This window comes from Pteropus alecto, unplaced genomic scaffold (genome assembly GCF_000325575.1).
Source record: "Pteropus alecto unplaced genomic scaffold, ASM32557v1 scaffold87, whole genome shotgun sequence".
Taxonomy (NCBI): Eukaryota; Metazoa; Chordata; class Mammalia; order Chiroptera; family Pteropodidae; genus Pteropus; species Pteropus alecto.
In genome coordinates, this window is record NW_006443225.1 from 11,612,072 (window position 1) to 11,639,534 (window position 27,463).

General features: G+C 37.1%; 1 protein-coding gene across 1 annotated transcript in view; it reads left to right on the forward strand.

Annotated features, from left to right (window-relative positions):
• The window catches only part of PREX2 (phosphatidylinositol-3,4,5-trisphosphate dependent Rac exchange factor 2), a 182,301-nt gene that overhangs the window by 116,844 nt on the left and 37,994 nt on the right, over positions 1–27,463 (forward strand). The window contains exons 34-36 of the mRNA XM_015598604.1: positions 53–155; positions 6,189–6,332; positions 12,681–12,795. Coding sequence (XP_015454090.1) covers positions 53–155; positions 6,189–6,332; positions 12,681–12,795 — 362 coding nt within the window. The remainder of the gene's footprint in view (positions 1–52; positions 156–6,188; positions 6,333–12,680; positions 12,796–27,463) is intronic.

The window sequence follows — 27,463 nt, forward strand, 5'->3', positions numbered from 1 at the left end:
TTATGTTCTATGAAAACCTATTATATCATGTATTGTTTTCCTTTCTTTCCAGACAGATGAACAAGCCATGCTCGAAGATACACTGGTTGCACTCTTCGATTTAGAAAAGGTTTCTTTTTTCTTTAGACCATCCGAAGAGGAACCACTGGTTGCTAGTAAGTAGTTACAGGTTTCAGGGAGTGGTTTTCTAGAATTTCTTTGGCATCAAACAACAACATATGATGATAATTTGATATTACTATATTTAATGAGATATTTAATAAGTATAAATTGTCTTATATAAAATATCATACTTAGGCCAAAATAATTAATCGTAGCCAATTTGAAAGTGATAGAAAGTATATATCATTTAAATCTACAGATAATTCTAAACTTTCATTTTGATCTATTAGTTTGGCTTCAAAAACTTTTTTTGAGTGTGTGCATCAAATTTTGGGCTAGTCGAGATTTTCTTTATTTCTTTCTTTTATTGTGGTAAAACATACATACCATAAAATTTATCATTTGACCAATTTTCAGTATGGAATTCGTGGCATTAAGTGCAGTCACAATGCTGTGCAGCATTTCCAACATCCATATCCAGAAATTTTCATCCTCCCAAACAGAAACGCCAAACTCATCAAACAATGAGTCACCATTTCCCCCTCCTCCGGTGCCTAGTACCTTCTGTTCGACTTTCTGTCTCTATGACTTTTTCTATGCTAGGTACCGCATGTAAGTAGGATCATAGAATATGTGTCCTTTCTGCTGCTATTTTCATGTTATATTTTACATATTTATATAATATAATATATATTATACTATATATTACATATATATATTACATATATATATATATAAAAGGACTGCCCTAATGTTTCTGGCTGTGTGGATAAATTCTGTAGCCTCTAAAACTTTTTCTCAAATATATAACAATTACATAGCAAAATTGACTGAACTGAGTTTGCACTGCTCGTCTTCAATTGATCATGTCGAATGTGTTAGCAGGCAATGAAAACAAGGTTTCAGAGCCAAGAAAAAACAGAGCCCGACGTTATGTTCACATTGTATAGAATTTGGATCTAAACCAGTTGAGAAAGACGTCATAATTGTTTGATCTGACAATAATTGATAAAATTTATAATTTAATTCTGAAGGAGTAGTCTACATTGTTTTCCTAACCTAAAAATGAAATGAAAATTATTTCATCTGTGTCAAAATTTAATATGTACAAATATAATCACAGTAACTATCTTGATTCATTTGTTTATTCTGTACAATATCCAAGATTGAAAACCTTTTCCCATCTTGTTCATTATTGTATCTCCGGCACCCAAGTGCCTAGAACAAAAAGAGGCAATGTTATTTTTTGAAGGAAATGAATGAACAAGTATCAATGTATACTCTGCCACAGGCAAAATGGTTTTATGCTTATAAAAGAAGGAAAAAGAAACTGAGTGTGAAGAATGAAGGAGTGAATTTCGACAGAGTATAGTTGTATGTTGTTGCAAAGACAAAGAAGTTATGTCATGCATTGAATTGAGAATTGAAAAGTATTCCTTCGATTTAGCAATTTGCCGTCATGAAACCTAACAAAGACAGTAATTTGGAAGTATCCAATCAGAGAAATAGCAATACCTAGGGTTTCATTTTTATATCTTTTAGTTTCTACAAGTTATCATCATTTACCATTTCAACATTGTCATAAATACCTTTAAAATATATCTGTTAATCCAAGAATTCTTTTAGCGGTTTGTTATTTTTCTCTTTTGTTTTTTTGTAAGTGTGAGGCATTGTGTATTCTGATAGAAGATGTGAGCTTCTTTAGGGCTGGGAAAGATTCTTATTTATTTTTACATTTCCAATGTCTAGTACAATACATAGGGACTCAGTAAAGATTCATTTAATCCATGATATGATCTAATCATTTATTCATCAAAAATTTCTTAAATGCCTACTTATGGCCAAACACTATCCTTGCTGTTGGATACAGCAGAGAACTAAACAGACAGGTAGCCCTCACAGAGCTGATATTCAAGTGGGGAGAGGTAAAGAATAAGCAAGAAGAATGAGTTCATTTGATAATAAATTAGAATGAAATAATCTGAATGTATGAGGGAAATAGAAGAGAACAAACGATGAAAATGAAAGGTTCATTTTCAACCAGGTGAAAGGTTGCAAACGTTTAATAGCTGGTGAGAGAAGGTCCATGAAGGAGGAGAGCAAACAACTGAAGGGGTCCTGGGAGCGAGGTGTGCAGGCATTCAGGAGGGGGCGTTCCAGATCCTTTGGAACAGTAAGAGCAAGGACCAAGGTGGGAGCATGTGTGGCATCCTGTCAGGATAGCAAGGAGGCCTGTGTGGCTGCACTGGGGTGAGTGAGGAGAAAAGAGGATGATATGAGAAGGAAAAAGAGACCAGACCGTTGAAAGAACTTTGCCTTTCTCATTTAGCCCCTGAGCAGAGGGATGGCGCGATCTGGCTTACCCGCTAAAGGCTGCCTCAGACCGCCGTTGACCATCCCTGCCAGGGCAGAAGCAGAGAGACCAGTTAGGAAGCTGCATAGTCACCCAGATAAATGGTGATGGTGACTTGATATTGAGAGTAACTGTGGAGGTGGGGAAAGTGGTTGATTCTGTATTTACTAAATGATGAAGGTAGAGAGAATAGAATTTTATTGAAGTTTCACCTTCACTGACAAATAAGGGAGAATAAAAACATGAATGATAATGTTAGGAATATAGGTTATATTCAACGGAGAATTTGCCCGGGAAAGTGGATTATTTGATAAAGATAATATTTTTGAACAAATCGTATGGTCTTCTGTGGGCATGTGTAAAATAGAATATATTTTCATTTACTTGAACAGTGTACGCACACTTTTGCTGAAGGTAGAGAACCTCTATTTTCACAATATAACCTAATATTTTTTCTTTTAAATTTGCCTGAGGAACTATAAGCTCACAGAGGTACTGTTTTCCATGGTTCAAATATGACATTCCTGGTGAATGGTCTGTTAAGGAAGTAAGAGAGGAACCATATTATAACTTTGATAAAATATTTACTTATTGCATATCCACCCCAAGAGATTTAACATTGGCATATTGAAAGATGTATTAAATACTGAAGATAATTAAGACCATGTAAGCAATATTAGTACGTAAGTATAGACGAACCTATGACAAACACAAAAACTGTGATATGCATTTGGCAATACGTTTTTATATACTTCCTCAAAGCATAACCTCAGCTTCCAAAAATAGTTCCCCAGTGAAAGCTCTGTCTCAATGCTACACAACGAGATATTCCAAAGAAATTAAAATAGTGATGATAGGGATATAGTTGTCATTTTAAGTTGATTCAGGAAAGAAGAGAATTGTTCAGTACCCAGCATCATCACGTTTTATTTAAGTGGGGTAAGAAAACTAGGGCTTTACCATTAACGGCATGTGATTTGATCTTTTTATAAGCATACGAGCGGAGGAGTCAGATCGCCTAATTAATTTGCGTCACTGTAATGAAAACTAGTTGTCTCTGAGGGAAGGACTGTGTACAGAGGGGTGGAAGCATGAAGACACAGGAGAAGAAAGAGAACACTGACCTTGACTCTTCGTTCACATCCTGGCTTTCATCTTCAAACACGAGAATCTTCGCTTTCCCTGATTCACAGGGTTACGAGGTTTCAAGAAGATAATGTATTTGAAAGTCTCTAACATTATATCAGGCTCATGGTAGTATTCAGTAAATATTTGAATCCATCCTCCTCACTTAATTACTTTGCCTTCTTTTTAAAAAGCTATATTCAGCATTACTCAGTCTTATTTTTACCCATTAAAGAATAATGAGATTCTGAAGAAATATGGCAAGCCAAGCAAGTAGAACTCAGATGTCTGAGTCGAAGGTATTTTATTAATCATCCTTAAATATAGATAACATGCTAACTGCTGAACTAAATTCTAGGGAGATAATGGTGATAAATAATATAAAGTCTCTGTTGGCGTGGGGCTTGGAGACCAGTGAGGAACGATTTATGTTCATGGAGAATATAATGATGACAGATTTCCCCCTTTTTAATGGTGATACAGGTAATTTTATAGTATTCATTAGGAAAATGAATCCTTCGAGCCTCTACTCTTTCCGTATGGGCCAGGCATTGTGCCTGGAACTGTGGATGCCATGGCGAGTAAGACACCTGTCCCTGTCTTCATGGAGTTCACGGCCTAGTTGGGAGTTGGCAAATAAGGAATCAACGACAAAGACAATTAAGGCCACGATCAATCCTATGCCAAAAATGAGCACTACATAAAGAATAAGAGTGAAGTGGACCTTTAAGGGGTCTCCAGGGAAGGTCTCTCAGTAGAAGTAGCCTTTAAGCTGAAATCTGAAGGACAAGACAGAGGGTCAAGGAAGAGCAATTCAGGCAAAGGGAACAGACAACTTCTTAGTCAAAGGCTTGCTTTGAGACTCGCTGACCCATTCCATGACGGGAGGCTGTGTTTAAAGGGATGGGATCTCACCATCAAAACTTCTCTCTTGGATGAATCCCTCAGAAGGGTGGAACCAGAGACCCTTTCTTTATGCAATAATGTCCTTGAAGCTTTTAGTCATTGTGTAGTTCTAATCATCAAGTTTATTTTTCATGGTTGATAACCTTCCACAAGTAAAAGGAAGCAGTTTTCAACTCCACATTATTATGTACTTTTCAGGTGCACCAAATACTTTGAAATAGGTTTCCATTCTTTTATGTAGGACTCTCAGTTTTAAACTTCATTTTAAATTTAACGTACTTCATAATTTTCAGTCTTCTTCCGTTTCTTAATTCTTGGTATAGCATCTTTATTTCTTCTTTGTTAGTTCTATAATAGGGAACTGGACCGCTACAATATTATTTTCCTTTCAATAACATTATTTATTTGGCAACACAGATATTGGCTACCTTGGTGCCAAAGAGTAAAGGGATATAATTTAACAAAACTTAAAATAGATATAAGAGACATTGTATGAAAAGGGAAACGAACTAGAAGATACCAATATTTAGTATGTAGAAATCTATGTTTTCTTTAATGTCCATGCATCTTTTTTCTTTACTTTAGAACCAATCATTGAAATGTAGTTAATTTCCAGCTCTTCAACTGAGAAATTTATTTATTCTTTTTCCTAAACCAAACTCGGTCTTCTCTCTTAAAAAAAAAGAAACAAAAATAAAATTAGCATCATTAATATATGCCTAAAAGATACTTGTAGTGGTGCTACAATGCCTCTCTTGATATACAGAATTAGATACATTTAATAAGAAATCTGGAATCTGTTATCAATGATACTTAACCTTGAACTCTCCTTCTATATACAGTTTTATTTCAAGAAGCAGGTTAGAAATAATAAATATTGAGTCAAGAACATGTATTAAATGCCTACTAGATTTTGGGTTTAATCTTTAACTGGTTAATGTGACTATTTGGTTAATGTGACTATTCTAGCTTTTGAGAAAGATTTTACGTTGTCTTTCAATTATGTGAAAATTATTTGTTGTGGATAAGCATCATAAAATGAAGAAGACTTATGATAGCACTGAGATACACTCCTGCAGCATTTTAGCTTTTTGAGTTATTTGGTTTTTTTCTTTTTTTCTTTCTTTCTTTCTTTCTTTCTTTTTTGAGTAATTAGATTTAAGATTTGAAAACAGCTAAAAGAATTTGGACAGATGATTTCTGATGACTTGGGCAGCAGCTGACGTAATCCATTTCTGATCTGGGGCTTAGGGAATGGAACTTGCAGAGCCTGTGCTGACGCTGACCAAGGTTGCTCTCTGCTCAGTTGCTTGCACACCACTTACGCGGTATACCCCATGGACTCGTTTTGACTAAAATATGAATGAGGCAGAGGCCTTGGGAGGTTGTGATTTCAAACCACGTGGAACTAAACTCTCATTTAGTTAAGTGAGGCATCTGGTGTGTCAAAGTGTAACAAAATTGCCTCTTACAGAATTTTATATACAGTATAGTAATAAATCTGTTGCTTTAGCTAGTGAATCTGATTTATATTCTTTCACTGACCAGCCCTGTAAGTGTGCCTAACCTGAACTCGATGTACACGGATACTTTTAAGATATTAGTTTCTAGTAATTTTCAGGATTCTTTTCAAAGGTTAACAAATATACCATATAATGTGACCTGATTGTAGGAAGTAATGTAACATTAAATGTCATTTTAGATGTTCCTCTTACGTATCAAGTGGAGGGAACCCGACAAGCTCTGAAGGTTTACTTCTACATTGATACTTACCACTTTGAACAGCTGCCTCAACGGTTGAAAAATGGAGGAGGCTTCAAAATTCATCCTGTTCTTTTTGCACAAGGTAAACTGCTTCTCTTTTTATGCTTTACATACTTAAACTATTTTATCGTGATCAGTTTTCAAAAATAAGTTTAATTGTAACCATCATTATTTTTTTTATTAATTCAAAAATTCTTGCTTAGTATCTACGTAATGTATTTACTTCTGGGAATGTTTATTAAGGAAAGAATCACATATGGTTTCAATATTTATCAGATAGGATTACAGCATTATTTATAATGGAGAAACAAGACCCAAGTGGTTGAAATACATAAAGATAAATTAATTTGGCTTATACATGATAGTAGGGCCATTAAAATTGTATAGTTAAAAATATTTCATGAGATGGAAAAAGTTTTGGCAATATATACATGCAGATTACAAAAAATAATTTATATTATAGTCTCAATTATATCATACATATACGTATGATTACACGTATGTAAAATGTTTTTAATACATTTGCGTGATTAATCATAATTTTTTATTCTGAGTTTTTCTTCATTGTGTCTATTTTTGTCAATAAAAATATATTCTTTTTGTAAATAAAAAAGTTTTTTGGCAATGAACAATGAGTGTCAACTGCAGAAGAAATTAAGATTAACAAGATTTTTGCAGTGAACTGGTTTTTAAGGGAATGTTCTGGATCTTTATTATTATTATTATTATTTGGGGTCATAAGTACTGCCTAAAAAAGACCAGAGGCCAGATTATTGTTTAGTTTCCTCTAGTCTATGATTTTTTTTTCTTTTTTTAATTCACATTGTGGTCACAAGATTATATCAACTTTTCTGAGTGGTATCATAGAGCATTCTATATTTTCTTCTTTTGAGTTTTCAAGACCTGCATTGGTTTTGCTGCGGAATTTTTATTTTCTGATGAAAAATGAGAAGAGTAGAGGAATAAAATTAACTGAAGAACAGACAGGCATATGAAATTTAAATTCACTACCAAATGAAAATTCTGCTTGTACCGCATGCATGTTATTTTAAATCTAAAAGATAGATTGCCTTTCCTCCACCTGCCGTCATTTAAAAACAATGACTACCTCTAACAGATTCTTGGCAAGAATACACATTTAAGCAGAGGAAAGTTTCAGTGAAGTTATTAAAAGGTATAGGAGTTATTAAAAGGTATTTTCATTTTCTTTGGAGGATGGTAGTACAGTCCATAAGATAATGCAAGATTCTTCTGTAATGACAAGGAATGAAAAAGAAAAAGAAACAGAGCAAAAATAGATGTTTGGAGCTATGTTAGGAGAATAGTTTAGTCTAAAAAATGTTAAAAGCCATCACAGAGACATGGTTTTAGGAGATGGGGAAGGACATTTGTCTGGAATGTTAACTTTTATGGGTTTAACCAGAGCTTACAGTTGTTAAAGACTCTTCATTTCTTTCCCTTTATTTCTCTTTTTAAAAATTCTGCCTTTGAAATTATTACTGAGATGACAGATGGCATTAAGCATCTTTTCTTTAAAAAAAAATTATTACATTTGTGACACATCAGCCAGAAATAGCTGAATATTCATACCCAGCAGCAAATGTGCATAGGAGAAAGATTGCTTTGCAAGTAACCTCTATTTTGCAATTGTGGCTAAAACGAATTTAAAAAGAATCCCTAAATATATATTATTTCAGTGAGTACAATATCGTTTTTAAACTGTAATTTAATGAGACACTACAGCAAACATTAGGTTTTAGTATTCACACAGCAGTAAAATACAAGAAATGAGTTGAATAAACAATAGTGGAAATACTACAGCAGTTGAGATCACAGATAGATAAAGAAGACCAGAAAACAGTTTGTCTCTTTAAATCCTGTCCTTGAGAAGGTCGTTTATTTAAAGGGCTTGCAGAAGTTCCACTGCGTTCATAAAATTCCCACGTAACTCAGTATTCATCAGCTTGAGAGAAGCACAGGAAATGCAGCCCTAGCTTGAGTCAAGATTACCATCTGGTAATTACAAGTGGTGGTAACAAGAGGAGATTCCAAATGGGGTCTATGCTGGGGAGTCGGGTTTTTTTGCAGGGTTTTAGTTTCTCGTGTACCTGCATACACGGGTCTTTGCTAGCAAAGAAAAAATAGAAAAATTAGGTGAGTTTGAAAACTCCCTGGGAAATGCATTAAAGTCGGCCCTCTGAAAGTTGTCTGTGGTGCCACATACGTAGGACGGGAAGCAAATGTACTGCCTTCTTCCCACTTTTCTTGCCTTATTGGACCCTGGACAGAGGAGGGGACACTCCTTGATGGGGCACCCTGCAGAGATGGGACCCACTGTTAGATTAGGAATTCCAGAAGTGGAAGTGAGTAGGGGAATGAATATCGTTAAAGGCCAGAGCTGCAGGGAACAGGAATCTAGACAGACAAAACAGTGATACAGATTTTTAAGGTTTTAAGGAACACAGAAACAACCAGACAGGACAAAGCATAACCAAAATGCTAGAAGGTGAAGATCACGCTAAAGCAGTCTCTATATGTACTTCCTACAGGTCAGGGAATTAATTCCGTCGAGATTCCAGAGCTCTTGGTAAAATAAAGCAAGTACCTATAAACTGGGTGAAAATGGGAATACAAGGAAGACAGATACTCAGGGTCATTTCCTCCGCCCACTCCCACTGGCTGGTCTTCACACCGGCTCTCGGTGTTTCTCCATACTGGCTGCGTATTAATCATCTTGTGTGTAGGGGGAGAGGTTTAGAAAATACCCACGCTTGGTCCCACTCCACACCAATTTGGTCAGAATCTCTGGGAGATTCCAGTACATTTTAGAAGCTTTCCAGGTGATTCTAACACCCACTGGGAGTGAGAAAGCACAGGTCCATGTGGATTATGAAATGCCGTGCAATTATACAGTTAAGAACTGCCGAATTGGATTCTGGGGTGTGGAGGTGGGGCCTTTTTGCTTCTGCCCTGGAGGTCATTGGGATGCCAGCTGCCCCTAGAGAGGATGAGATTTGGGTAGGACAGTTTTCTCCAGCAAAGGCAGAAGATGCCCTGGAGAGCTAACAGCTGAGGGACGTGCTCCCGCGATCACAGCAGCTGGACCATGAGCCTGTCATTTCTGAAAGGGGATCTGAGCGAGCGACTCTAAAAGCATCCGCGATGGTCCACAGCTCGCACCCTCAGGTCCATTGTTCTCTGTAAGGACTGGGAGCGTCTCCTTCACGTAGTCTTCTGATGGGCCTCCCTTCCCGGGGTCATAATGTAGGAGAAACACATTAATAAGACGAGCTATAGCCCTTGTTGCTACAGCTGGTCTTGGCTGCAGTAGAGTCTCATTTCCCTCTTCTGCTATCCATTTAGCAGATTAGCCTTTCTCTCTGCCTTTACCTCTGCTGGTCACCTTAGCATGACTACGACTTTTATCTCTGAGGGGCCTGATCCCCTGGTCACTATGCTTTGAAGGCCAGAGTTGGTACAGTCATCCATTCACCATCGAGTGAGCAAGAGAATGCCAACAGGGACCTGAGTGGATCCCCTGGGTGCCATACATGCTCTTTGTCCGTCAGCTGTGCCCAGATGGTGACTGCATTCCTTGGCTGCTGGTGCCTTGGGCACAAGGAGCCTCAGGTGCCCAGGTGGCAGCCATAGCTTATATTTTAGTGGGACTGCTGCTTTGTCTCCTAGGGAAAGTGTGTGCTCTTTGGGGGCCAGGACCTTTAAACCCACAGAGCCAGAGTTTCGGGGTGGAGAGCACACATTTCCCAGGTGAGACACGGAAGCTGTGTGTGTTAGTTTCCCAGGGCCCCCACAGCAAACGATCCCAAACTGGATGGCTTAAAACAACAGGAATTTGTTCTATCAGCATTCTGGAGACTAGAAGTCTGAAATCAAGATACCTGCAGGATGAAAATTGAGGAAACTAGATAAGAAAATGCTAAGGAGATGTCAAGCTTTGAAGTTTGGACATGCTTATATATTTCACCTACTTTTCTGAGAATAGAAATTTAATTTAGTAAAACACCATTCCATTTTCTTCTCTATATAACAAGAAATAACCAAGCTATTCACCCAAAATAAAGAATGTGGTTCTCTTTCCACTTCTCTGCCATACAAAGTTTACTGTTTAAATATAGAATTGATCTTTTTTTGTTCATTTCCCCACAACCCCATTCAGGCGCCATAAAATTTTGCTGAGACTCTTGGCAAAAAATAGACTCTTTTCCCTTTCTAAAGAACATTTTACATAATTGTGAATTTTAACTTTCGTTAATTTGGAAATGTCAAGAAATGGAATGAAAACGTTGGTATGTTTAATATTGTAACAAATTTTTAGAGCAGGACTGGACATTTCGGTCAAAGTTGAGCCATCAAAACTTTTATAGAAATTAGATCCCAGATATTTTCTTATTCTCGCCCACCTCCCACCCTTAGATGCCCTCTCGCCCCTCCCTAGAGTTCTCCTTCCAGTCTTTCTGGGCTTAAATCACAAACCGAAGTGTATTGGCCTGTACCCTCCTCGCAGTTCCCCCAACTTCCTGTTTGACTAAGCACGCTCGTGTATACTCTGTATCTCCGGGAAATTAGATAATGCCCGTAGGGCGCTGGGCATGTTGCCTAGTGCATAAAACACGTAAATGATAAGAGCAGTCATGGGCTCTCTTAATACTATAATTTAACTTAATTCTTTTCCAAGAACCGTAATTAGTAGCCACTCTTCTTTTCCATTTCACAAATGAGGACCCTAAAGATCTCAGATATTAATTAACACGCCCAAGGTCACACGACTACTGAAGAGTGGCAGTTGTGGTCTCACTCCAGTTCAAGGGCTTTCATTATTAGCTTCACAACTAGTCAGAGGAATCCACATGGAAGTGTGACGATTGGTAGACCGAATCCTCTTGGAATATTTGCTTTTCACAAATAAACATCCTGTTAATGGAAACGAATGTGACGTGTATCTGAGGATTGTTTCATCGGGAAGACTTTTTTTAATTTCTTGTGTGTGCTCAGGACCAGAACCTTACTGAACTAGAGCAAATATTCTAATTAATGCAGATGTCATAAGGAATAAACAAATTAACAATCCTTGAAATAAGCCCACAAACTTGATTTCCTGGACTGAAGTAAATATAGTAAGCTTTCTAATTTTCCACAAATGTTTTTCTCAATTATAAGCCATACTTCGGTTTTTAAAAATTTCGAATTTAGCAATATTCTAAAAATTTTGTTGTTTCTTTGATGCTCTAGAAAACTGAGTATGGTTTAGAAAATATAGCACAACTAAAATTAGCTGCGACTTTCCTATTTTTGCCCCCCAAAATAAGTTTCTATCAATTATTATTTAATTTTGAAATTATTGCATTTAGTAATTTTGAAAGAAGTTTGGCTTTTTAAAATCAATTTTGAAATAGTCTGCTGAAAATTGAGGCTCTTTAGTCATAATAATTTCAAGGAAAAATAATTTACGATGAATCAAATTAATTCCAAATTGGACCTATTGCCATTCCTGTTGCTGGCAGCTTCTCCCTGGGAAATCTTGACCTTCCATGTGTTTTCTGTCCTTTCCAAAAGGTCCAAAATGTCACCACATAAAGTTTAAAGGAAAAAAGAACACTTAACTAAAAATATTAGTAAGGAGAGAAATTTATATTATCAAAAGACTCAAAATTAATGGGAGTTACATATATATGTTTATGCTTGTTTATTTTGGACTAAACTAACCTTTGGGGTAGAGGTAATAGTCTAAGATTTCACTTTACCTATACTTCTTATTTATTACATTAATATTTCCTAATTTAATTGCAGCTACAAGAGAATATGAATATATGTGGAGAGTATATTCACATTCATATACATTAAAACAATTAATGTATAATGATTTTAATGTTTTTACTCTTGTGTGTGATAATACACAGTTCTGCCTCTCATACAAATGTATGTATATATGCAATATATGTGTGTATATATGTATATGTGCAATATATGTGTGTATATATGTATATGTGCAATATATGTGTGTATATATGTATATGTGTGTATATATGTATATATGCAATATATGTGTGTATATATGTATATGTGTGTATATATGTATATATGCAATATATGTGTGTATATATGTATATACTTTTGTGTGTTTATATATTAATAATATATATGAATTTTGAATTTAGCCTCATAAAGGATATATGCAAAATGTTTTAAAAATAGAAGACAGTTTAAATTAGAAATTACCTTTGCTTACTTAACAGATAGTCATCAAATGTTTAATATTTATTATGAGAGCAGAAGAATGATTTTCATTCATTTTTGGTTTGGTTAAAGATAGTTTCTTTAATAATTTCTTTAATAATTGATAAGATTACACTAAATGTGGAGAAATTGAGTTATAAAATCACATGAAAAGTATATTTACTTGTTTACACAGCACTGGAAAGCATGGAAGGATATTATTATCGAGACAATGTTTCAGTGGAAGAATTTCAAGCCCAAATAAATGCCGCCTCATTGGAAAAGGTCAAACAATACAACCAGAAACTCAGGTACCTGTTTCATTTTTTCAAAAAAAGTAAGTTTTTAAATTTTTTACAGGAGCTGAGAGTTTTTGACATTCATTATATTAAATGATTAATCATATTTATTTTGCTATAAAGTCCTCTATTTAGGGTTTAATATTTCAAATATTCTAATGGGTACATTTTTTCCAAATAAGGTAGAAAAAAGTGTTTGAAAATTTTCATTCTATTGTTTTAACTTCTGATGAAGATCAATAGATTAAATACGTAGTAGACTGCTTCCAGGGGAAAAAGGCATTGACGTTTTCTAGTAGTGCCCCTGGAAGGATCCACGGATTAGGGGTAAAATAATTTTCTTTATGTACATTGATCAGCTGGCACCCTCACACAGAGAGAAGAATGTGTTTAACATGGCAGATATGACAAAATGTACTTGGTATTGAAAAAATACCTACTTGCAAATACATATGATGTTAATGTTTTTATTTTGCTGGGTTTTTTTTCCTCTGTAAAAATAATGTTACTGGCACAATGATCAATGGCAGAGAAAATTAACCACAATAAATGGAAGGGAAATGTGTTATGATTCAGAAGCTTTAATTTTCAACAAATTATTGGCATGTGTATCTCCCTCTTATAAATTACTCTGCTAACAGATTATCTTTTAAAATTGCTAACAGATTACGGCTTTTTTTTTTAAATAGAAAACATTTTTGTCTACTTGAGCCTTAATAACTCCAAAATGTGTGTGTGTGTATGTGTGTGTGTGTGTGTAGATAGATAGATAGATAGATAGATAGATAGATAGATAGATAGATAGATAGATAGATAGATAGATAGATAGATAGATAGATAGATAGATAGATAGATAGATAGATAGATAGATATAGATATAGATATAGATTTTTTTTTGCTTTTGTCCACAATGTGGCTAAACTGTGAAGATAGTGAATTTCTAACTCCTGACACAGGAGGGTGATTATGACCAATGGGTAGGCTTTCTTTCACTAGGAATGCTTTGTCTCCCTACCCCTGCCTCACACAAACCTGTCCCTTTTCCTAGGTTTTTTACTTATTCCATTGTTTTATCATCCTATGAAGCTCTAGACTCAAAGCCCCCAGTATCTTTTTGATTCTCAGTTTCTCTTCCTCCTAAAATGTAGCCGGAGATCCTGAAGATTCTGCCTAAAATGCCTCCTAGGCTGCCCCAATTTCATTACCTTGTCTAGATCACTATATCTTTCACAGGAAAAAAAAGTTAATCTTAAATTCTTAAATAACATGTCTACTGACTAAGAAATACTACCTGAAGAAGCTAAAGTTCAATCTTGTGAAAATCTCTCAGTTAAGTACTGTATCCACGACAGAGAAGTTTTACCTTCATAACCGATAAAATATGTTCTTAGATTATTTATCAAATCAGGGTACAAAATTAAAGCATGAGTGTAGAACATGAGGGCCCTGAGAATGCACCCCTGGAGTTCAGTTTGGGAAAATAATTCTAGACCGTTACTGTAGCATCCTAACTAATCTGTCCCTAAGTACCAGTGTTGTTTCATCTACTCAGAATTTTCCTTCCAGACCATTTTAAACCAACGTCTTACCATGTCATTCTCTTGCACAAAGGATTTGGTGATTTTTATTGCCCCAAGAGGAGTCACAAGCTCCTTAGCATGGCAGTCAAGGTCATTCAGGACTTGACCCCAGTTTCTTTTCTCTGCCTTTGTACCGGCCATGTTCTACTCTCTTCATTTCTGATCGTGCTCTGCACTCTTCCTTCTTCCTTCATGTCTTACCCTTCGCTTAGCATCCGCCTCCTCTGTCTCCAACCATTTATAAAACTACTATTCATGTGATTCAGTGTCCAGCGCTAGTATAGTTTCCTTCGTAAAATCGTTTTCTTTTATTTATTTTTATTATTTTTTTATGGTGACATTGGTTAACGAAATCCAATAAATTTCAGCTGTATGTTTTCTTTTATTATTGGTGAGGACGAGACCTGGGCGTTAGGTTTTTTAGAAGTCCCCTAGGAGATTCTAGAATTGAAAACCAATTCCCTAGTTTCAGGAGTTCTCAAAGGGTGATCTCCAGACCAGCAGCATCAGTATCATTTGTAAATTTGTTAAAAATCTCATGGGTGGGCCCGGCAGTCTGTGTTGGAACAAGCCTTCCCAGTGAATCTCAGGCATACTCAAATTTCAGAACCATGGCCGTAGGCTAGGTGGATGTCAGATCTCTCTTCCAGTCTTTCTTTTTACTTTATTTATGGCTATTATGAAATCCGGTGTTTCTTCCTGATGGTACAGTTATGTGTACAGATTTCTCATCTTCTTTATTCTATTATAAGCTCTTTGAGATGAGGGATAAGTATATCTTGGTGTTTCCCACTGTGTTTATCAAAATATTTTGTGTAAGAAGCTCTCCATAAATGTATGTTCAGCTGCATTAGATTGTTTAGGCATAACTAGCAGAGAGAAGAGATGTGGCATAGCATTCATACATGGGTTTTATATACATAATGTATATTCGTATGCAACAGATACATGACAAGATGTTTAAGATTCTTTATGAGAAAAAAAAAAGCATGTGTATTAATTGCATGCTATCCTCTTCACATAAAAAAACATTCTAGTGTACCTCTCCTGGAAAAAGCATTTTTAAAGTACAGACTCCTCGGTACAAATCAGTCTTCCTTGTCAGTAATTACCTGCTATGCACCTTACTTGCTGTTAGATTTTCTTTGCACAGGAAAGCAATTTCCTTCCTCTTAGTGTCCAATAGTGCCTTCCCTTCCTGCTTATTTCTGGAATAAGGGTATTAATTTCTTCCTTAATTTTTTCTTTTACTTTGTAACCACAAATACAACAAAGTTACTCTTCGGCAATCTCTTCTTGGTTTTCGGATCCACAGACCAATGCTGACCGTTTCTTTAAAGGGGCTCTCACTGTCCAGCTTGCAAGTAGCCCTCAGGTGTCACTAGTTCCTCAGAGCCCATGAGCCTTTATAACACTTTTATTGAAAACCATTTCATCTTGCATGTTAAATTTGTTTATTTACTAAAAAGACCTCAGAAAAGGCCTTTTTTTATTTTACCTTAGCCTTACGACAAACAAACATAAGTTAATAAGCTATCAGAAAGCATAGTTTAGATTACAAGTTTCAGAAATCAAACTCAAACTGGTATATGAAAATAATGTGTTGGCTTATATAACAGGTATATCCAAGGGGTGAGGCTGCTTCAGGCACAGCTGGATCCAGGGGTATGGGTCTTCAGGATACTCTATCTTATCTATCTATCTATCTATCTATCTATCTATCTATCTATCTATCTACCTATCATCTATCTCTCTCTCTCTATCATCTATCATCATCTATCAGTATTTCCTTTCCTCTGTGTGTGCTTCATTTCAGACAGGGTTGTTTCATATTTGGGTAGAGATGGTCACTGTAGACCACTGCTGCACTCAGAGAAGAAGAGATGGCCTCCCCACACGCCCCACTGAGAGCTCCATCACAGGACCCAGGGACATACTCATTAGCCAGACCCAAGTCATGTGCCCATTCTTGGGTGAGCTCAACGCCACAGAAGACCAAAGGACTGTCACAGAAAGTTCAGGGTAAAGATGCTGGACAAGCAGAAACTGTGGATTCTACTCGAGTTGTAGAGATTTCTCCAGAGCAGCAAAGAGTAGGTAAAAATAATTTGCTTCTTAAAAAAAAAAGATAATGATAGCTTCATACTTGCCAATTTTTAAAAACATGTTAAGAGTCGGTAATAACTCTAAATGAGTTATGTGGATTATTTAATAAGCCAGTGAGTTCCATATGATCATTTCAATTTTAAGGGAAAGGTAGAAAAGTATACCCAGATAATAAGTAGTGAAACCCAGATTTAAATCAAAGACTTTTTTTTCTTTAAAGTCTGTACTTTTTGTACTATGATAGGCCATCTCAGTAAATGGAGTGAACATTATACAGTGAAAACAAATTCTCTTACTAAGTTTTGGAGTCAGGTTTAGCAGATGTCCCCAGCTGCTCTGGTTCTGCACTATCAGTCAGTCATTTATTCGGTGTTCATGAAGTTTCCATTCTCATGAGTCTGGGAAAGACAATAAATAAAGAAATCTATAAATGAAGTATTGCAGATAGTGAAAAATACAATGAAGAAAATTTAAAACGAGTTGCTATACTAGAAGGTTCATCGTTTGTTTAGAGTGGGTAGTTAGGGATGACTTAACTGTTAGGTGGTACTCGAACATCAGCCTGAATCACAAGGAGACGGCCTTGCCAAAATCTGGGGGAAGATCTCTCCCAAAACAGTGAATTGATGTGTACAGATCTTGAGAATAAGCTTGAGGAAGACAAGGAAGGCCAGGGGAATTCGCATGCGTTGAGAAGGGTGATATGTTTTGAGAAGTATATAGGACTGTAGGCCACTATAGGGGGTTAGATTTTATTGTAAGTAGGATGCAGAAGCCACTGGGAAGTTTTACGTAATTTCTGCTGCCCAATTTGTATCTCATGTTTCTATTGCAAATGATTTTTTAAATGGTTAGAGTTTTCACGGGGCGGTCATGAATGAAGCGAGCTGGCTGGTCTGCCCACCCCTCGCCCAGTCTCCGTGGGAATATGGACCCCGCAGTGCCCCTGGGGCATCCTTGCCACTTGCATCAGAGCCGCGACACTGGACGCCCTGGTTTAGTTCTTACCCTCAGTAAACAAGGTTAAGCCAGAAGAAATATTTAACAGCTATGTCTAAAGATACCCTCCTGTGCCAAGTCAGATATAATTCTTGATTAAGAAATAACAGCATATAAAGTGTTTAACTCAGACTCTAACCAAGAAATTCAGGGCATTTTCATTCCCTACCTTCACCATCCTCACGTCGTTGTACACTCCGTTTTTCTGCCTGAGGCTTTTCCTTTTTATTCCCTCTGGCTGTGAGCCACCATTCCCATTAGCCTTGTTTTTTCCTGCCCTACATAAAGGTAATTTATCGTTACCAAACTCTTTCATTTTAATGCATCCTGGTTACTGGCAAAAAGCACAACTGCAGTGACCAATGAGATAAAATGTGAACAATATTCCTTGCATTAAAGTACTCCTTTCAGTTCGAGGGGTCTAGATGATTATTTTTTTTAATATTACTTTCATTATAAAGTCAACAGTAAAATAAAACAGAAAAATCAAAAGGAAACAAGTTCTGTATCAGTTACTGAGATCATCTATTATCTTTGCGAAGTGACAGCTTCATACTGAAATTTTCAAGGGCTTATGACGTTATGTTTCTAAATGTAAATTCATCATCTTTACAAAAAGAGGGCAAGGAAATTATTCAAAGCCTGTATTCTCTGAAGGTGTGCCTTTGTAGATAAGGGATGGCACATTTTTTTTTTTTTTAGAAAAAAATTAAAAAGCCAAAATATATTTTATACAACAAATAAAAAGAAGATATTTATGTTAGCAAGAAATGCTACACAAATACCAATCTCAGAGTCATATATTTTGAACAGTTTTTTTCAGCTGAGAAATGTCTGGCCGGAAGTATGTATGTGTTCTGGCTGTTCCCATGATAGCACCTCCAGGAAATGTGTCGCTTCTCTCTACTCCGAGGGAGAAAAAAAAAGTCAGCGAAGATGCTCTCTTGGCACAGGGTAGATATGAAGGATGGCATGGACTCGTTGCCATTTCTTGTCTATAAGTACAACTCTCAAACAGCACGAGGAGAGGAACAGGACCTCAGCCTCCACTCCTCATCCAGGCGTAGGCACATGTCCCCATCTGGGTCTCTTTCTTCCTTCAGAGTCTTCGATTCATAAAACACTGTTTCTCCTTCTTCGTTTGGATAGCAAACAGTGTAGCCAAGCCTGAAATGGAAAATTTTGGTTGTTCTCTTGATGAAGACTTGTGGAAACTACCCTAAATCAACAGGAATATGGACTTAACATCTGAGAGAGAACAAGGCAGAGAGACACAGAGAAAAAAACATTAATTAGAATATAATTCCTTTCTCTTTCTATTGTTTTTCTTTAGAAAGCTACAGCTTTAGAGTTAGGAAATGATTTCATTTCTTTTTAAATTAGCTGGAAACATTCTAGATGCATGTTTTATCTCCTCTATAGCAATTTTACGTTTATTTTCTATTCTATCTTTCAGCCAAATTCCGTTTTTTTATACTTTAAGATACATCCATGTTTCTGTTTCTCTAAGAAAAGCTGTAAACTAACTGTTTGTATTCAATTTCTGTTTTCAGATTAGGAACACAGAGTTTTCAGAGTTGTAAGTTTTGTTTTATATGAGAAGCAATTCTTCAATAGCAGAAAAAATTCTACGAAGAATTCGAATTTGTTTATAATGCTTAAAAGTCTTCTAGACTTCTTTTTTTATATATGAAAGATATAAAGGCTCCAAAATTTTACAATATATAAGTTATATTTAAGTACCAAATTCTCACCCAATGTTTAACTAATGGAACTGCTGGGTATTTATATTTATTCCGCCGATCCTGCATGCCCACCAAGTACCAGGGACAGCGTTTCACACTGGAGACGTCATAGCAGACGAGATGGCTCCCTTCCAAGAAAATGTTACCTATGGGTTATGAAAAGCATTAAACAAAGTTTTTACTAGTAATGTTTAGCAATATGTGAAAAAAAATGATGTAGGAAACTGTAAGGTGCTATGCACGTGTATAAGAAGAGCATCAATCTTAATTGGGGGCGGAATGGGAAGATGGTTGAAAATTTCAGGAATGAATTCTTTGAAGAAGTGACCTTTATGCAGAGACGTGGAAGAGGAGCTGGAGTTATCGCGTTTCGGCGGGCCGGGGAATGGGAGACGATGGCGTGGGGCGGGGGTGAATTTCTAGCAGAGAACAGCACGGGTGAAAGCGCCATGGCGGGAGGAGAAATTATAAAATGTTACGGAGGCTGGAATTCAGGAGGAAGAGAGGCAGGAAACAGGTGTGGGAACAGTCAGCTTCTGTTACTGACAGTTCTCCCTCAGCATCCTTTAACCCGGCTGCCGTCCGTGGCAGGCTTCGGCTCCCCTTCCATTTGCCGGAAGAGTATAATTACTGAAGACCCATCTCAGATTTATCTTTCTGCAGGAAGCTTTCAGTTACAGCCTCAGCTGAAATTAATCACGTTCTTGTTTAAAACCGAACAACCTCTTGGATTGCATTTGTTTTATTTTGACTCGTGAAGTATTCATCTGCCTTGATCAATATACATAGGAGGGCAACCAGGTCCTCATTCTCTACTGTGCTAAAAATAGCGGAATTGAATAGGAAATGAGATTAACTGCAGTGTAATGGTCTTCTTTTTTGTGTGATTATCGCTTTGTTGAATTTATTCTACTATCCAGTCTACTTGTTATATCCAGAAAATTCTAGGCCATTTGAAGGGCACAGATGCCGACTCTGTTGGAGACCTCTCTCCAGAAAATTCATCAACACAGCCAAGACTCATAAATTTCACACGAGACAAGAACAAATCAGCTCGAAATTATAGTGACACATTTGAGAGCAACATAGCTCTTATGCGAAGAATACTGTAATTTTATTAAATGTTGCTATCATTGCTTCTGAGATCCGATATAGCTGCATGCACATTTATGCGTGTAATCTTATTTAATTTACCTGGACTGTACTTATCTACATTCAGACTAGTTCATTTGCACTTGAGAAGTTGTAATTATATCTAATATTTATTTTACTTTTACATTAAAGGAATTTTAATACACTCTTTACATTAGAGCAGCAGGTGCAGCTTGAATTATTTAACTCCGTGTTTTCACATTTTGTGGTGAGTCCTTCATTGTGATAATAATATTTGTCAAGAATGAATAGATAATCCTGGGTGATGGGCAGAAGAAGATAAAATCATCTTCAAAAAGAAACCTTTGAAAAGAATTACCTCTGTCTCTAAGCTAAGAAAAGCAATTGTTTTCACCCAAGCCGCGGGGAGGATAAAGTACTCTGTGCTCAGGATTTCCTTTGGAGTAAATGAGAACGGGAAGTGGTAAAGAGGAAAGAAGCACAACCTAGAGATCCAGTCAGGGAAATATACGTAGTGAGGAAAAATTGTGGGTGTTTATGGAAGCACTGCCAATTTTTATTTTTAACTCTACTGTCTTTTCTAGCCCATCACAAGGACAGCCTTTAAAAAATGTATTGAAAGTAGCTAGTCAAGTTTGTTCAATGAATTTTTTTTCCCCATTGCTTTTTTTCTGTTGCTTTCTGCTGACGTTTCGGACTTCTTTTGTTTGGAGGATGTACCATGGTAGGTGAATAAATGATTATAAATTGTCCTTTCAGAGCTTTGCCTCTACCCCCGTCAGGAAATTTAGCTTGGGCCCAGAGCTTTTAATTAAAAAAAAAAAAAAAAATAGCTGTAACTTAGAAGAAATTAATATGAATTTACTAAAAAGCATCATTTGTGTGAAGAATAGAGAGTTAAGTTTCAAAAATTAGCTGTCTAGTTACAAGGACCACACAACTTCAACAGAGGGCAAGTTTTAGTTTATGTAGAGTCAAGTGTGTGAAAGTCTGTCAGTATTCAGGAAGAAAATCGAATACATTTTTGCTCGGCCTTTGGTAATTTCAGCCAGAATGATGCTAATTTCAGTTGCTTTGGTCAATTCCTACCCATCTTTCCTGGCACACCTCAAAATTCATTCCCTCAGGAGGTCTCCCCAGCTCCCCTAAGTTAGTCTTTTTTTTATATTCCTTTATATGCCTTTATTATAGCATTTATCACTTCACACTTTATATTCTTTTTATGTATCTCTGTCTTTCCTTGTCACCTTGTCTTTTTCTTTTTCGTTTGCCCATGGCTGATAAGGTATCTATTAATGGATGGTTAATGAATGTTTGAATGTATATAAATACCCAAATTTTGGGGCAGTCAAACCAGGACACAGAATATAAGTAAGTGATGATGGGCTCCTGAGTGACATGAATGAGCTCAACAAAATGCCATTCATGTAGAATAGTATAGATTCGAATGTCAGCATCGAGTGGATCTTTCTAGCCACTCCCATTCTGTTTGGGAAATATTCTTTATGGGTCAACAATATATATGCTGTGCTTATATGCAAGTATGCACAGCAGTGGGGATACAGCTGTGACTCACGGAATACTTGCTTGAGAATCTGAAAGGAGAGGAAGAGTAAATGCAGTAAACGGGTTATTTTGAAACACTGCTAGCCCCCGTGATAGAGGTGACAGGATGCGGAGGGACTGCAGAAGAGGAACCTGGGGAGTTCCGGATGGAGCAGTGCTGACGTGGCCGCTAGTGGGCCAGGTGAAGGAGGGAGTGAGGCTCTCTCAATGGGAGGGAGCTATGTGAACAAAGGCATTGCAGAACCCTGATGAGCGAGGAGGGGCAGAAAGGAGGCAGGAGGGGTGGGCAGGAGCGAGTGTGGGGACAGGAGCAGACACCAGCTGAGGAACTTAGGCTTAAGCCTGTAGGTGAGCTGATCTGCCTGTGAGTTTTGAATGGTGCGAGGGGAGGGGTCATGCATTTTAAACTGAATATCCTGTAGGTACCACGGAGGACAGATTAGGAGTGAGAACAAGGCTAGAGTCAGAGAGACTAGTTAGGAAGCTATGCAGGCAGGTGGTAATGGAACCCTTACAGATCGCAATGGAGATGGAGAGGAAGGGCCAGATTTTGGAAATTTTGGGAGGTGGAAAAAAATATCTTCTTGATTGAATACATAGCGTGTTGAGAGGGAGACAGACAATTGGATTGGGCTCTTGGGTCAATATCTGATATAGTGACAGAATAAGAGAAGAAGCTCCTTGGGAACTGGGATGGCAAGATACTGAATTGGATTGGATTTGAGATGTGGAATTGACATCCAAAAGACTCTGTCCAGTAGGATGGAGTCACTAACAGAGACGTAATGCTTAAAACTAAAGTAATACATGAGATTTCCCAGACGATCATACCTCACATACGGAGGGAGAGGTTCAGTGAATTGCTCAAAGGCAGGCAACTGGCAATGCTGGAGCCAAGATTCGAATTAGATATTTCGGCTCCAAAGCATATACTTTTATGACGATGTCCCGTTGCTTCTCCAAACTAGTGAATGATCCCTGTATTAATGCGTGTGGCTTGGGGAAATGATTTAATGCAATTTTAATCACTCAATAAAAGAGTTAAGTCCAACACAAATATTGAAATCTTTTTTGAAAAAAAAAACAAGAATTCCCAAGTGTTTTAAAGGACACTTGTGTTGTTTTCTCTGAAAAGAACTGGCCCCATAGCTGTAGAACTAGAAAAGAAGACATGAAAACGACCAAAGTAGAATAAAAAGGCAAAGGAGACTGAAATGGTTGTGAACTTATTGTTAATTGGAAGCACAAGGAAGTCTCTTTAGAGTCTGACTGTGACTCAGACTCACTGATGTATATTTGCCCTCATAGCGACCGTGCCTCAGAGAATATTCCACACTGTCAGTGAAGGGGAATTCCTCTGCATATATTTTTTAAATGCCATCAAAATGCATTATCAGCCATGTTCTTTGCATCAAATTTTAAAATATAGTAGAATATGTACTATATAATATTATATATGATAATACATAAGTAGAATTATATAATGACAATAATGATACATTATAATTAAATATAAAATATTTTACTAAGATAATACTGAACCTAGGATATTTTCCTTTAAGTTTATTTGAACATTAAGATATTTTAATCATGCAGCATTAAAAGCCGACTTTCGTAGCATATTATATACGACTGTGACACATGAATAAGTTAAAAGCTTCTTAGATGTGTTTCAGTTTATATAAACCTTGAACTTCATCTACTAAAGATATCAGCAAACTCGCGTAAAATTAGACACATTCAGAAAACACAGTGGAGGAGAATGGATGAAGAAATCCCTTTCTAGTCTTAAGGAGAAGTATTTTTAGTCGATCTAATAGGACATTGCATTTCTTATGAGCCAAGAGAGAAGAAAAAAAGAAATATTCTTAATTAGCCAAGTGACATTTAGGTCATGGGACATTTTTTTTTCAGTTGGTTTGAGGTAAATGTGAATGAGAAGAAACAGAAGGTTAATATACCAAAGGGCAAGGAGTTGGCCAAGTTTGGGTTGCAGTTCCACTGACTAGCTGTTTGACTTGAGGCAAGTTTTTAATATTTCCGAGCCTTGGTTTCCTCGTTTGTTCTTTGGAGCTACTGATGCTTTAGAGGCTGTTGTGAGTATTAGCTGAGAGATTTGTGCAATCCTCAGTATTTGCCTAACGTTAAGAGTAGTAGCTAATCACAAAGACTTTGCATCTGAAGGTGGGGTTCATGGGTTTCCTGCTGAAAAAGCCTTCTCTGAAAATAAAGTTGTACCCAAGGCTTCCCCAAGGAGCTCAGTGTTGGGACAGCTGACCTTGCTGCCCAACCAAGAAGACATAGAGGGCACTTGCATGGAACAGCTCTGCATGGTAGAGCTGGGAGAGCCTTATTTGTGCGCAGAATAACCCAGATACAGCGTTTGATTTCACACCAGAAAACTATAAAAGAGTAGAGGCAATTGTGGAAAACTCTCTAGAAGGCGGCTGTGCGGCCTCACCTATGCTTCCAGTCCTGGATTCGGCCTGAAGACAGAAGAGGTGGTTGCCCAACTCTACTAATGACAGGTTGCAGGATGCTTCTAAGCACCTCCATTGAGAGCACTAGAAGCAGGAGCTTTTTATACCTTGTGTAATTAAAAGCTAAATGGAAATTGTCACATTCAGCTCTGCTCTGCTGCACTTGAATGCTAGCAGACTCTTTCGGCAATTGTTAAAGAATCGCCATTAAAGTTATTTTTGTTATTATGCGACCGAATTAAGTGATGAGTGAAGTTGCGATTCCCCATATTCAATCTCTTTACATATACTTTGAACAAAACACTGCACATACCAATATTTAAAGTTTTCACTATGAGAAATGAGCTAGTTTCTTGCTTGGTGACTAATCTAGGTTGGAATGGTAGCATATCTTACAGGGAAAACTATACCTCCAAACTCTTTCTATGCTGTTTTAATAACCCTACTAGTAGAAGAAACCCAGCCTCACAGACATATGTTGCTGGGGGTGTGAGGAGGAAGAAAAGTTTTAGAAGCAAACTCTTAGCAAAAATCCAATCTGTAGATTATGGATAAATATTACCAAATTGATTTCTCTAATTTAATTATTATGTTAAACCACCAATTTTTAAAATTCTGATTAACAAAATGACTGTAGAGATGACAAGTTTTAAATGAAAATGTATGGTGATGTTTTCAATTTTTATACACTTTTGGTTAGTTGACAAACTAACCTTCGATCACCATCACTTCGTGCAATGTGGCCCTGCCGTGCATGACTGTTCTGCCACTCATGGCATGTAGGACTTATGATGCTACTCTGTGCCCTATTCAACAAGACAAGTGCTTTCGAATATTTACATGTTGAGGCAATATAAATTATTATACATTTGCAGTTCTCACTAACAACCTTTTTTAATTTAAGTCTGCAAATTACCTTTTGAGTCGCATTGAGGTAGAAGACACAGATTGGGATTCAAAATACAGTTTATACATTTGCAGTTCTCGCTAATTGCATTTTGAGTCACACTGAGGTAGAAGACACAGATTGGGATTCAAAATACAGTTGCTGGTGAAAGATATCACTTTGGCCCTTCATTTATGTGTGTATGTTCTCTAAAATGAGATGGAAATTGTAAAGTGAGCTGAGAGCGGATCTCAAAGGAGGGAGAACAAGCTTGTCTTGTGTCTTGGTGGAGAAGGCTGTTGGAAATCACACTGAGAACAGGGCCTCACTGGAGTAGAAAAGCAGACATAGGAAGAGTCGATGTTAGGAGTTTCTGTTTCCCCAAACAGAGGCTGCTGGAGTCAGGTTCTTCAGACACTTACCTGGGAGGGGAGGATGTGTTCACACCTGAGGCGTACACCGTCAATGGGGGGCGGGCTCTGTCTCTTGTTCGTTGCCCGTATTCCTTAATCAAGGAACCGTGCCCTGTACCTCAATAGACGCGAAAATAATACATGTTGGAGTAATTCAGTGAAAGTATGAAGAGTCTGTCTTTATGTCCAGAAAACCATAGCATAGGCTTGGTGTTTTTTATGACCCTCAACTGTTGTTGCATACCACAAGGATTTCAGGGAGGTTGGACAGATTTGCAGTTGTTTACCAACAGTAAGGACAAGGGAAAAGTTTTTGAAATCTCACATCGTTTACATCTTCACTTCCATTTAATGCAACATAGCGGAATCCATGACAAAAAAGTTATAAGGCTTTATCTGGCTTTATCTCTCTCTCTCTCTCTCTCTCCCTCCCCCCCTTCCCTCCCTCCCTCCTTCTAGCCCTTCACCTTTGTCCTCTTTCTCCTCTTTTTCCTTTCTTTCTTTATCTTCTTTTTCTTCCTTCCTTCTAGTCATTCATTCATTCAACTACTGTTTATCTCTACTGGCTAATTTCTCAACTGCCATTCCTCAGGCCTTCCCTTCTCTCCAGAGAAATGAGTAGCTTTGCCCAGACTTAAGTTCACGATCTCAATAGACTAGTTCTCTTCTCACTCTTAAGAATCTCCTTATGCCTTAAAGACCTTTATGCCCTTCACCTAATATCTACTTGTCCCAATGGGCTAACTAATGTGCTTCGGCGCTCTGCTTGACCTTTTTCTGTCAGTCATCACACTGGACTGTAATTACTCATTTATTGTCCTCTTTTAAACATAGGTTCTTTGCAGGTAAATGTTGTCTTAATTCATCCTTTTCTCCCCAATGCCTGGCACTGTGTCTGATTTATTATTTGTTTATTGAACAAATTAATAAAAAGTACACAGATCTGGAGTTCAGACATGTGCTGATCTGGGTTCCTGAGAAGAAAATAAGATAACCCAGGAGAATGTTCAGAGCGAGAACAGTGACGTGAAGCAGGAAACACAGGGAGAGAAGGAGGAGGGGGAGGGGAGGGGAAGGGGAAGGGGAAGGGGTCCCACTCATAGAAGCAGAGCGGGGTGGTTACCAGGGGTTGGGGGAAGTAGGATGATGTTGGTCAGAGGGTACAAATTTGCAGTTATGTCGGATGACTAAGTCTAGAGGTCTACTATACCTCTACTTACTACTGCTGTGTTGCACACTGGAAGTGTGCTAGGAAAGTACATTTCAGGTGCAGTCATCACACCCGAAAAATGGTAACTGTGAGGAGAGGATGTGCTAATTAGTTTGGCTGTAGTAATCATTTCACTACATATATGTATATCGAATCATATCGTACGCCTTAAAAACATACAATTTTTATTTAAAATTTTTAAAAAATTAAAGAATGAATAATAATAATAGCTAACATTAGATGACTTGCTGTGTGTAGGTACCTTGAATTTTGCCAGTAGAGGAGAGCACAGCTTTTTATAGGTTCCAATTTAAAAGTGTAAGGCCAGGAGTTAGGTACTCAAAACCATGTAACACTGCTTAATCATGTTTATTTTAATCTTTTCTTATTTAAAACAAAAAATTTTTTGCTGCATCATTTCTTGCTAGAGTCATTTATATATGTGAGACTTGCAGGGAACCCTGTGAATATTTTTTTTCTCTATCAAAGTTCTCACTGAGGAGAGATTGTTACTCTTTAATTTTAAGTCCTGAAGATTATTAAATACTCTCCTTAAAAAAGTCTTGTGTTTCAGTGCTAATT